General features: G+C 49.7%; 1 protein-coding gene and 1 long non-coding RNA gene across 2 annotated transcripts in view; one reads left to right on the top strand and one right to left on the bottom strand.

Moving 5' to 3' along the window:
• CYS1 (cystin 1) overlaps positions 1–12,250 on the bottom strand; it is a 43,887-nt gene extending 31,637 nt beyond the window's left edge. The window contains exons 1-2 of the mRNA XM_068183479.1: positions 12,055–12,250; positions 2,578–2,630 (exon numbers count right to left, since the gene is read on the bottom strand). Of these exons, the coding sequence (XP_068039580.1) occupies positions 2,578–2,630; positions 12,055–12,246 (245 nt within the window). The 5' untranslated portion in view covers positions 12,247–12,250. The remainder of the gene's footprint in view (positions 1–2,577; positions 2,631–12,054) is intronic.
• Positions 4,841–5,483, top strand: LOC137472006 (uncharacterized). The gene is made up of 2 exons (XR_010997962.1): positions 4,841–4,970; positions 5,260–5,483. It is a non-coding gene; the product is annotated as an uncharacterized lncRNA (long non-coding RNA).
• Positions 12,251–12,540: the final 290 nt, after the last annotated feature.

Raw genomic sequence — 12,540 nt, 5'->3', positions numbered from 1 at the left:
GGAGAGAAATCTGTGAAGGAGCAAAGCTGAGAGAGAAGGAGTTAGCTGAAAAGCATACAATAGGGGAATTTGCAGTGTGAGAGGACAGCAAGGAAAAAGAAGGCTAGTGCAGCTCCATCAGGATTACTGGGCAGGCTTCTTGGCGCCTCACTGCTAAAATGCTCTTAACAGCTTGGAGCGAGTTTAGAAAGCAGCAATAAAAGTGATTTAAGATGCTGGAGCAAAGCAATTTAGGAAAGAGGAAAGCAAGAAATGTGCTCCATTTCAGCTACAGGCTTCTCGATGTTCCCTTCTTAAAGGAAGCAGGAATTATGGGTGGGGTTTTTTGTTAAGTGTAAAGACAATGAACTATGCAAAGTGGAGAAGGAAATACAAAGGACAAAATTAGACCAACAGTGAGCAAAACCACCTATGAGCAAGATCCCAGCCATGGGGATGGCTGTCAGTGCCATATCCCTGGTGTGCCTGGTGTGGGGGAGAGCTGCCTGCAGGCTCCCAGTGACATCCCATGACAATGGCCCTGACGGCTGACTAGGGTGACAAGCTCCTAGGCACAAACCTGAGTTAAAACTGGCTGAAAACTCGGTTGGGGTGAATCTAGGCCAGTGTTTTTTATCATTTTGCTGAGGATGGGCAAGTCTAGGGTTAATCATTAAAATGCCTTCTGCAAGACCTAGCAGCTGAAAAATGGGTCAGAACAACGCCCTGGTAACTCTGCCAGTGACACCAGCCTTGGCAGCAATTATAAAATCATTACTGTGTGCCTGGGCTGTGTCATCCACCCGTGAACTACCAGACGCTGGAGAGCAGTTCCCAAAAGATTTTGGGGGAGGGAGGATGAGAAGTAACACAGCCCAACCAGGAGCACATCTGAAGTATTTACCAAGGGCTGGTTCAGATGCTCATGTGGTCTCACATGGGCATGTTCTAGGACAGGAGTGCACGCCCACCTCTAACTCACGTGACTGCTCTCTTGACAGACACTGTTAAGTCTCCATATCTAGTTCTTCTTCTCCTTCCTTGACATTTGCTTCTCCTTTAATTTGCTTTATGGGAATTTCTTCAGTCAGCAACTCTATCAAGACAAGGCTGACTTTTGCTGTTTGTAAAGGGTTTACCTAGAATTATTCCAGCCACAGAAATGTGAAGGATGAGACACCTACACATGCACATTAACCTCTGTTTCTGTGGCTTGATTTGATTTGATTTGATGTCTTCAAAAAAATTGTTGGTTGCTGGGCCATTTCCAAAAAAATGTTTGCATAGTTCTTGCCAGCAGAAATTGCAATTCTGCTTATCTCAGGCAGTACAGGTACTTCACACGTGAGCTGTGCTATTGGACTCTTCAGTGGGTATAAAGTAAATGTTATCTAAATTAAATAATCTCCTTCTCTGTCATCCCAGATCAGAAAACATTTTCTGCTGTCTCAAACCTTCCCCTTGAACATCAAAGAGGGTGGGAGAAGGAAAGCCTTGGCAGGGTGTGAGGGACCAGTGGGTGCCTGGGGCTGGGAAGCTGCACAGGGACCTGGCAGGGCTGGCTGTGCACCCCAGGAGGAGACTGCTCAGTTGCCATCATAGCCCAGAGCCCACTGAGGATGCTGGAAAGCACAGGAGAGGTTCAAATCCCTGTGAGAGCACCTGTACAAGCCTTGCCACCAGAAAAGCCAAGGGCAGATGTGTTTTCCAAGCACTCTGGGAAGCAGCAGCCTTGCCAGGTGAGCTCCCTGCCAGCTGGGAGAGAGAGCAGGAGCAGGAGGGCGGACAGCAGCGGTGCCTGGGCTCTGCTGACACATCCAGCAGCACTGCTCGGCATTGGCAGGTCACACAGCCATGACCAGGCTCTGCACATTAGTCTGCTCTCAAGTGCTGCAGGAGCAGAGGGGCTGGATGAGAATCAGAGCTTAATGCTGAAGAGAGTCTCTCCTTAACGTAAGGAGGTGATATTTTAAGATGGTGTTTCAAGCCTGTGCATTTCACCTTTTTTTAGCATGTGTTAAACTGTCCCCATCCCTGGTGCAGGCAGACTCGGAGGCTCACTCTGCTAAGCTGCTTTGGCTTATGGAAAATTTCAGATTTCTTTTGTTTGGCATCCAGAGCATCACCATTCCCCCAACCCGAGGGGGAAGTTAGAGACTCATGTCTCTAACTGGTGCAGCACTGGAGCATCTGATGGGCTTTCTCTTATGATTCCTGGGGAGCAGAGAGACATTATTCTCCTTTTCCACATGCTGCAGAGCCCACAGGTGAATCAGAGCCTGAGCTCTTTGCTGGAGCAATTCTCCACAGCTTTGCACTAACTACTCCAAGGTGCCCCTCTGACATGTGAACATCCTAAATTCTGATTGCTCACAACCTCTATACGACACTTGAGATGGAGCCTGGATCTTTTCAAGCAGCACCTGATTTTTTTAAAATTTGAAAATAAGTAAAAGGGCAGAATATTTAGGGCTATAAACCATTTCACACTATTCCCAGCTCTTTTGCACAGTGTGAGGATTGCAGAAATAGCATAAAGGTCCCTTGCTTCCACATGTTTTCCCCCCCTGAAGATACCATGAAAGCATGGATACTCACTGCTGGTCAAGGTTGTTGTTCTCTGGGCCTGGTGGGCTTCTGGTTGACAAGGCCTAGGATAGAAGACAAGACGGTTACAACACTTTGAATTCAAGGAAGGTGATTCTCCCCCTCTACTCTGCTCATGTGAGACCCCACCTGCAGTGCTGCATCCAAGTCTAGTGGTCTCAGCACAGGAAAGACATGGACCTGTTGGAATGAGTCCAGAGGGGGACCATGAAAATGATCAGAGACATGGAGCACCTTTCCTGTGAGGACAGCCTGAGGTAGTTGGGGTTGGTCAGCCTGGAAAAGAGAAGGCTCTGGGGATACCTTATTGCAGCCTTTCAGTACTTAAAGGAGATCTACAAGAGAAAGATGGAGAGGGGCTGTTTACAAGACCTGTAGTGACAGGACAAGGGGCAATGGTTTTAAACTGAAAGGGCAGATTTAGATTAGATCTTAGGAAGAAATTTTTACCATGAGAGTTGTGAGGCACTGGAACAGGTTCCCCAGAAAAGCTGTCACTCCCCCATCCCTGGCAGTGTGCAAGGCCAAGCTGAATGGAGCTTTGAGCAATCTGGTGTAGTTGAAGATGTCCTTGTCCATGATGGGGTTTTGAAACTAGCTAATCTTCAAAGCTCCCTTTCAACCTAAACCATTATTTCTTTCTAGGAAATGTATCTCTGTCTGCAGTGGGCAACCTGTCCTAGTTTAAACCCCCTGGTTTGGTTTAAACCATCAAACAACCTCTGTGGAGACAATACAGGTACAAAAGAATCTTCTTTACTAGCCCTGTTGTGCCAGTTCCGTTTCAGCACTTAGGCCAGCTGGGTGGCTGCTGGCTACAGAACCGAAACCCTGAACACTGACCTGTTAAACCTCCCAGTTTTCCACGAATGCCCACTGCGCCACCAGCTGCAAGTAACAGTATGAAAACACCTGCTAAGGGAGAAAGTCATAGCAACATCAACCCAATTTTCACCTGACAAAGACGTTCCCTGGAAAAATTATCCATCTGGGGTGAAACACCCATCTTCCCTATGCCGGAATCTTCAGGCTTTTAACGGGATAACTGGGAAACAACCAAAGTAGAACCTAACAGTATTTAAAATGGGGGCAGGGATGGGACCGTTCATCCCCAGCTGGGCCAGTAATGAAATGAACCCTCTGTAGCCAAATACTACTGAGAATAGTATACCTCTCGTATTTTTCTACCTTTTCACTGTATTCTCAAAGGGAAAGGGAGTGGGACAGAGACTTTGTATCTTGGCTTGGAATCACTTTTTCTGAGGTGCAGTCCTGAAGCTGGTGGGCCTCCTTCATACAAGGTACCCTGAATCTCACGACAACACCAGCAAGTTAAACAGGTAGCACCAAACCAGGGCCTTCCAGAAAACAGAAATGAAAAGCTGCTCCATCAGTGTGGAAGAGAGGAAAGTATTTTCTGTACAAGAAAAAAAGGAAGTGTCTTGGTTTGAAAGACAGGAGGCAGAAGCCCCCCCTGGAATGAAAATGTAAACCCCTTCCCTCAGAATTATTATAATTTTGAAATTAAGGGCCTCTCAGGCAAAGATATGAGAATAGGAATAACAGTTCTTTACTAGTATGTATGATAAAGCAAACAAACAAACAACTCTGGCATCAACACCACACGGAACAGGAGCCCAGTCGCAGCCTCCTCGGCCGCCGCACCTTCCCTCTGGTGCGGTTCCGGGCACAGCCAGCAGGGGCGCTGCTGGCTCCCGGCGGGCAGGGCAGCGGTGATTCCCCCGCGCCTGCAGGGGGCGCTGTGGCGCGGGCTCGGGGAGCGCGCGGTCATGGCGGCTCGGCCCAGACGGAAGGGATGGAAGGGAGGGTTGGCTTCACAAACCCCGGGGGCAGCCGATCCCGGTGCCCCAGCAGGACTCTGGGAAGCAGCAAGCGGGGCCAGCAGGACGGCTCGGCAGGCAGGGGGTGCGAGGCTACAGTGGAGTGAGAGCTCGGAGCAGTGCTGAAGAGACACTGGGGGCAGGGCAGGGGCGGCCTGGCTGCCAGCAGGGCAGGGAAAGGCGAGCTCAGGATCCCAGGCACCCGAGCAGATGGGGACACGTCCCTCTTTTAGTGAGGTGGGTGTCAATAAGGCCCCAGTTCAGTGGCTGCTCTCACTAGCAGAGGCTCACCCCATGGTGGAAGCAGCAGCTCTGGGCTGGGGTCTGGTGGCAGCAGTGAATTCCCTTCCCCAAGCAGCAGCTCCGACCGTTCTCATCCGACGCCGAGAGAGAGAGAGAGAGAGAGAGAACAAAAGGAAAGAAACGTAACCCCCAGCAGGAGGCAAAGGAACCAGGAACTTGTGGAAAAGCTTAGAATGCAGAGCCATTGCCTGTTCCTCTGCTGTGTTTCTGCAGGGCTGGATGGGATCAAGTGATTCCCCAGTAAGATCATGTATATGCTCTTAGAATAGCTCAAACCTGTGCTGCCTCAAGGTCATGCATGGGACTGGTGCTGTAAAGTGTGGGAGCTATGGAGGAGCAATGCCTCACTATAGGCACTGCTGTCTACAACAGTGATGGCTTCACAGAGTTTTGCACCAATTAAAACCTGTTGGTATTGGTAAGGCTTGTATGTGCCATCCACTAGGTAGAAATGTCCACCTGGGTGTCATATTGCATGACACCTGATTTTAATTTGCAAGGATCTTTTTTCATTACACTCTTTCCTCAGCCACTTCTCATGAGGAATGGACAGGAGCTGAAGTTTAAACACCGTGGTCTCAGACACTGCGAGGCAGACAAAGAGGTCATTGGCAGCAAACTGCTCAGTTCTTCCCTGCCTCTTGCAAGAGCTTTGTGCTGCTGTGGTCACCTTTGGCTCCCTTGCTTCAGCAGGTGAAGAGAGCTGCAGCAAGGACACCTCTCTCCTGGCTCTGGGTGAACATCTCTTCCAGGTGAGCCCTTAGTAGCTTCCATTTCAGGAGCCAGGAAAGGTATTTTTTATACACTGTATTTCACATCCTAGCTTCCAGCTTAAAATGACAAAAGATGTTGCCAGTCTTTCATAGAGTATTAGTGTAATAGCTGTCAAAAGGCATTCCACATCCTTTCAGAAGAGCCCCTGCTCTTTGACAACACTTTGTTTTCTCTGGAAGAGGCTGAACTAGTCTAGAAAGAACTTCTGGGTCCAAGTGGAGACAAGGGTATGTGATAAAGCTGACAGTGAGGTAAGACAGTTCTCTCCTGGTTATTTACGATTGTTTCTTGGCAATCTCCCACATGTAACAAGAGCAAGAAGCAGGGCCAGGAGAACAGCATGCTGAGCTCCAATGGCTGACTTCTCCTGGGATTGCATCCCACAATGCAGCTCCTCATCCATCATCCACTGGACTACTGTTGCAGCCCGAGTTTCCTTCCACCAGGTGAAGAACATTATTCATCCTCAGCACCAAGGGAAAGAGTGTTCTTTAGGAGTGCTTTGATGATATTTTTCCCACTGTGAGAACCCAGCTTCCAATACTTCTGTGTAAAGGATGGGTTTGGATCATTTTAGGGAGGCGTCTGGATTGTACAGTACGTTGTCTGTTTTTTCTTCTTGTGGCTGACTCCTCCATATTACGAGCTGTACGTGTTGTGTGGGTGGAAGACAGAATTAATTCGTCATCAGGATAGTGCAGCTCTGGTTAGGAAAATCTGCTTCTCTGTGCAAAACCCGCTCCCACCTTTTCCAAGGGATCTGTCAGCAGCAGTACTTATTTCCCAAGAGAATTTGGATCTGGCACATGTAGATTTCTACCAACATTTCATCCAGTGCATTAATCAAAAACAGTGGCAAGTAAAAACAAAAGTCACCTTCAGCCTCTGCCTTTACCCTGCCATGAGAGTCTCCATGGTTTGGGAGACTCCCCATTCCTGCGGGCAAAGGACACCTGGCTCGGTGGTGCCCGGGTGACACCGTGTGCCAAGCAGCAGGCAGGGCGTGGAGCACCGGCTGCCGTGGGCTGTGAGACACAATAAAACTGACCCCACCCAGCTGGCTGGGGATTGCTGTAATGGGTATCTTGCAAGTTCAGCAGATAATTAGTATTAGCCCTTTATGTGGGTTAGGATGATGCGTGTGTCAGAACACTTTAATATTACGGGTTCCTATCCTACAGCTAAATAAGTAATTGCTGGCCTGGTTGGCCTGTGTCCTGGTAAGAGTTAAATGAAGTCAGCTTCTTTCTGCAGCTTGCAGTCATCTTTTTATTACTCATCTAGACTGTGGCGTGTCTCCTCATTTTCCACCCCATTCTCAGCACAGGCATCCTGTGCTGACGTCTGCTGTGCCATAAAGCCCCATAAAGCCCTCTCCTCCAAGTTAAAGGCTTGGATATTAAGCTCATCCAGCATGTATCCACATTTAATTTAATATCATGACATGTGGGGTGGAATGGTTTGACAGTCATTGCTCACACAGTTCAACCACCCTTTAGGGCAGCAGCTCCTGGGAGCATGGCTGAGCTGAGAGCTGGAAGCAAGAGCTATTTCTCTCTGCCGCATGCATAAACCAGCACTCCTGGGGTGCAGCTTCCTACTCACCCCAATCCTCGTGGCCCTGCCATGAGGGCCCAGCCCTTAACCCCCTACTTCTTCTGTTAGCTCCAGCAGCTGTGAATAAGCTGGGTGAGAACACCCTTTCCTGGAACCTTCCACACGGGGATCTGGAGCCATGTACCTTTGGAAGCTCTAGAGCTGCTCCCAAGCTGCAGTGCAACCAGCCACCTACAGTCTTAACTAACATTGTCTCCAAAACTGAGAGGCCAAATTCAAGCCCTCTTTGAGATGGTCCCTTTGCTGGTCCCCCTAAGCAATGCACAGGCATTATTTGGGAGACTACAAGCTGGTCCTAACCAAAAATCATGCCAGCTCAGTGGGACAGACCATCAAGATCCAGCACTGGGCAGCTGCTATGGTACAGTTTACCAGTATGGATACAGCCCCGAGATGCAGGAGAAATACAGACTCTGAGTGCAGTTCAGGTGCAACACACGTCCAAGGAGTGACTGAGCCACATAAAGTATCTACACAGGAGCAGTGTGGTCTCTGCCAGTGATGGTCCACTGGGTGTGCTTTAATAGTGCAGAGTTTCTGAAAAATGTACGCCAGTGCCTCTTTCCCTGCCTCTGCTGCTCCCAAATGCCTCTTCACAAACACTCCATGAATTGGACCAGTGGATCAGTCTGAGCTGAAATGCCAACCTGCTGCTGTGGCAGGGAGGGAGGGCATCAGCTGGAGAGCCCTGCAGGTGCAATCTGCAGCGGAGTGTGGAGGGCTGAGCTGGCACTGCAGCAGGGCAGCACCCTCCAGCAATGCCAGCACAGGACTGGGGCTGAGACAGGCAGCACTGCTGGAATCATGCCTCTCCAACCTGCAGCCAGTTATTGCTGGCTAAAAAAAGTCGCTTACCTTGGGTGCCAGTAGGTACCAAATGTGACACGCAACCCCAGCTGCACCCCAGGCAAAGCACTCCCAGGCAAAGCACTTCCAGCTTTGCTTTGGTCTGCAGCAACATCCTCTGGCCAGTGAAGGAATTAGGAGCAGGCGGTGGACGGGAAGTGGGCAGGGATGCAAGGAGTTCCCACGCTTCTCCTCTCCTGCCAACTAAAACAGCAGCTCCCAGCTATTCTGTACATGCCCTGGGCTTAGTTTTTTAGATCATGAATAGTTTCCAGGGCAAAAGCCACACATGCTGTGCCATGTGAAAGGGGGGAGTTGTGGAAAATACCTAGTCAGCAGTTTTCCAAGTCCAGGTGCAACACAGCTGTGCTGGGAGGGTGATGCTGACTGAGGTGACAGCCCAGCTCACTACTTCTGGTCTCTGGTAAAGTTTCAGGTGCTTTGAACAAGACAAGAAATACAATGGCATAGAGAGGGAGACCTTTAACTCAGCAACCGCCAGATCTACAACTGGACATTGACTGCAGAATCTGAAATAATCTGACTTTGGGAAGTTCAGGGAATCCCAGATATTCAAATGGAAATGACATTTTCTAAAGGCCCCATGCTCCCTATGAAAGTGTAGCACAATGTCTTGATTCGAGGGCATTTTTGACTATTAACACAAGCAGGAACAAAATGTTGAAATAAACTGCTAACAACGTGGAATTAGATGAAATTTCTGTTTGAGGGAACTACATTTTAACAAGAGTATAAAAATAAACCTGAGTTCGAGGGAACTACATTTTAACAAGAGTATAAAAATAAACCTGAGTTCCTGTAAGAAGCTAATGGGGCATGGCATTTAATGTTCCTGCAGGACCCTTTTGTGTTTGCAGCTGGGGATCAGCCAGCCACGAGGTGACGCTGTACCACATCAGTCTGCAGAAAAAATATCTGGCTGAAAAAATCAGGCTAAGTTTTGAACACTTGAGTGTTTTAAAATTATATGATAATCCCTCTAGAAGTTGGTGAATACACCCTCTACCTGTGTTACTCCTGTGCTGCAGCTGGGGTGATTTGCTTCATGGAATCACATCCTGTCTCCAGTCAGGCGGAGCGATGGTGCCATGGAAAAAGCTGTTATAACCGAAACCCTAACGTGTCTGTATTATTCCTCGATTTCAGGAAACCAATGGGGAAATGCCTGAGGCCACGGCCTCTGCCCTGGCTTCCACCAAGAGCTGCCACCCCTGCTCTGTGCTGCACAGGCACCTGCAAAACCTCAACTACATTTTTCTGTCTTGAGCGAAGAAACAAGGAAAAGCACATACAACCATCTGGAATTGAGAGCAAAGCTGAAAACGGATGTTTGATGCTGACAAGGGGTATTGGGGTCTGCTCTGAGGCATGTGCAGGTTCCCCATCAGGATTTGGTTCCCAGCCTGCTGCTGTGATATGCTTTCACCCTTTTTCCTCCCAAGCACTATTTGAATATAATAAAGGTGGCTCAAGCCTTTAAAGGCAGCTGCATGCCTCTCCACCAGCCCTTGTCACCTGGCCTGACTGCCCATCAGTGCTGTCAGCTTGCTGCTGGATGTCAAATTGTGCCAGGGTTCAGCTGTTAAACACAACGCTGAAGTACATCATGCCCAGGAGAAACCCAACCGGGACAGCAAAATGATGAGTCCTGTTTGCAATTCTGCTTTCCTCTTACTGGTGTCAAAGGTCTCTTTTACTCCCACTGGCCAGAATCTGCTCCTCCAGGGGCTATTTCTCATCAGACTTTCTTACTGTGATACCTCCTTGTTGCCTTTCCTGTTCCTGCCTCACCTTTCCCCCATTAACTCTGTTGAATTAACTCACCCTTTCTTCTCTGAAATTTCTTTGCTTATCCTCCAATTTGGACAACTGAACAGGGCAAAGCAAGCAAATTCCTACCACAAGACAGAAACTACAAATGACTTGGAAAGCTGGCAAGACTGAGAGAAATTGCCCTAAAATCACTTGCAATGCAATTAAGCTGATATCCTTTTCCAGAAACCTCCTCCCCCAACCTCCCGGGAAGGGTGGGACTGCAGTTTGCACAACAACCTAAAAGACTAAACTGCACTCAGTAAACAACCAAAACCTGGTGCTGCCAACAGTTTCCTCCCTCCTTTTCACAGGCTAGTGACTTTTTAGGCCTCAAGGAGTCAGAATAGTATGCCCATGACTGCTGTCTCTGCCATCTCAGGTTCAGGAAAATAAAGTGCTACCAAGAAAAGCTTCAAGTTTGCCCTGAAACTACTTCAGACTTCTCTTGTACGTCTATTGTATCTTTGAAAAATACTGGTAGTTCTTTGCTCTCTTTGTCTGGGTGCAACCAGAGGTGTGAGCTTCCTCCCAAGAAAGAGGCAGCAGCAACAGCTGGACGAGGACACACACAAGATGCTCAGCATCACTGCTGCCTCACTGGTGGCACTGCTGTGTACTGCACACACACTTGGCCTCACTGGATGACCAAGGCCCCACATGCCTGCTCCAAGCTGAGTTTTGAGGACCCTCATGGACATCTCTGTGCTGCAAAGCTTGACAGCATTCCCACGCTGGGTCTGCACCATAACCTGGGGTGGCCAAGGTGATGCTACAGGTTCCTCACCATCATTTCTGCTAGAGAGGGAAGTCTGAAGCAGGGATTGGGGCATAGTGACCCCCCCACTCTACCGCCCACATACCCCAAGGGCCACATCTTAAATTCCTCAGCCTCTATAGTTTGCTCCTTGTCATTAGTTCACTGGTATCTACTGCCGTAGTGGACTGTCTCTACTGGTGTTAGAAAAGAAAGATGAGGGCAGCTCCATTGCCTTTCTGATATGTTATTACCCAGGATATACATCACTTCAGAATAGGGCTAAGATACTGACTTATGCACAGGAAAACTCACAGCTTATTAGAATTATTAAAGATACAGCCATGATACTCACATGTGGAAAAAGAGGGAAAATGAATACCAGCAGCCTCTATTCCCATAAGTAAAGATAAATGGGAGAAGTGAGCAGGATTACTCCTAAATGAGAGACCCTCAGAGGAGAAAGTAGTGCTGGAGTAAGCTCCATTCATTCTGCAGGAGGGTTTGGAGTTTAAAGAGCAAGGAAAAAAATATGTCAGTACAAGATGTCTATTTTTTTTTTCTTCAATTTCCAAACCTTACTTTGAGGTTTTTCTTTAAAACCTGTCTAAATAAAGGGTTCTCATACAGAACCCTGCCAAGTTTCCTAATGGAAAATTTAGTTTGTATTAAAGTAATCCTTAACCCATGGATGTGCAGTTCAGCGATGGAAATGATACCCTTCTGAAGAGCAAAACTGAGGCATACAATACAGTATGTTCCTGGGTCCTAAATATTTATTTCAGTTTTTGAATTTATTACTTTATTCTGACTTTTGTGTATCTGTGGAGAGTAGTGTTTATGTAACAAAAAACACACAGCTTCCAAAGCCAAGCTAAGATGAAAGATGTCGGTGATTTTTGACCTCATCACCAGCTGATATATACACTGCTGTTATTCTTGGGTTGGAAAAAAAGCCCAAAAGATAATCTCAACACCCTCGGAAACAAATCCATTATTTGTTAAAGAGACGGAAATGTTCCTTTAGGAAGAGCCAGACTGCAGTTGCAGCGGACTGGCAAGCACTAAAGGGCAGCTTTATTGTTCACATTTTAAACCTTCTGTTTACAAGCCCGACCCAGGAAAAAGCAGGAACCGAACTTTAAGAAGTCGACCTACTTCTACAAGTCAGGAAAAGAAACTTCCAGTAGCACCGGGAGACCGAAAAACGGGATGGCCCCTCTCGGGACCGTGCTTCCCTTCCACCGGAGACTGAAAACGCAAACAGAGCAGCAAAGAGAAAACGCAAAGAGAGCATCGAGCCCGGCTCTCAGCGAAGATTAAAGGAGTTTAACGCCGCTGACGTTCGGAGGAAGCCACGGCCGCGGCGGGTGGCGCCGGCTGCGGCAGGGCTGCCCAGGGCGGCGGGGACAGCCGGGCTGGGCTGCGCTGGGCTGGGGGGCCCGGGGCCACCGCCGGGAGGGTCGGGGGTCCCGTTCGGGGCCGGCGGGCACTTACCGCCTGCTGGAGCGGGGCCCCGCCGCCGCCTCCCGCCGCCTCCGCGCTGCTGCCGCCGGCGGCCGGGGCTCGGCGGCCGGGGCCGGGCGGTGCCGCCGCCCCCTCGCCGTCGGCCGGCGCGGTCCCCGGCAGGCCCCGGCTCTGCCCCGCTCTGCCCGCGGGCCCCCGCCGCCGGCTGCTGCCGCTGCCCATGGCCGGACCCGGCGGGCAGCGCTCCGGGCCGCCGCCTCTCCCGGCCGGGGCGGGAGCGGCGCTCGGCGGTCCGGGAGCCTTTCGGGGGGAGAATCCCACCCGGGAGCGCCCTGGGGCCGGGGGAGGGAGCGGGCGGCGCAGGGGAGGGGTGCGCGGCCGTCTCTGATCGCGGGTTTGGGCAGGCTGCCGCGCTCCTCTGTCTCTGCCAAAACTTTCCAGCGCAGCCCGTTAGCTCGGGCCTCCCAAGCACCAGATCCTTACACACATCTCCCCGAGCTGCGGGGAGGACATTAT

Source organism: Anomalospiza imberbis, chromosome 3 (assembly GCF_031753505.1).
Source record: "Anomalospiza imberbis isolate Cuckoo-Finch-1a 21T00152 chromosome 3, ASM3175350v1, whole genome shotgun sequence".
NCBI lineage: Eukaryota > Metazoa > Chordata > Aves > Passeriformes > Viduidae > Anomalospiza > Anomalospiza imberbis.
This window is presented reverse-complemented; position numbering and strand designations above follow the sequence as displayed.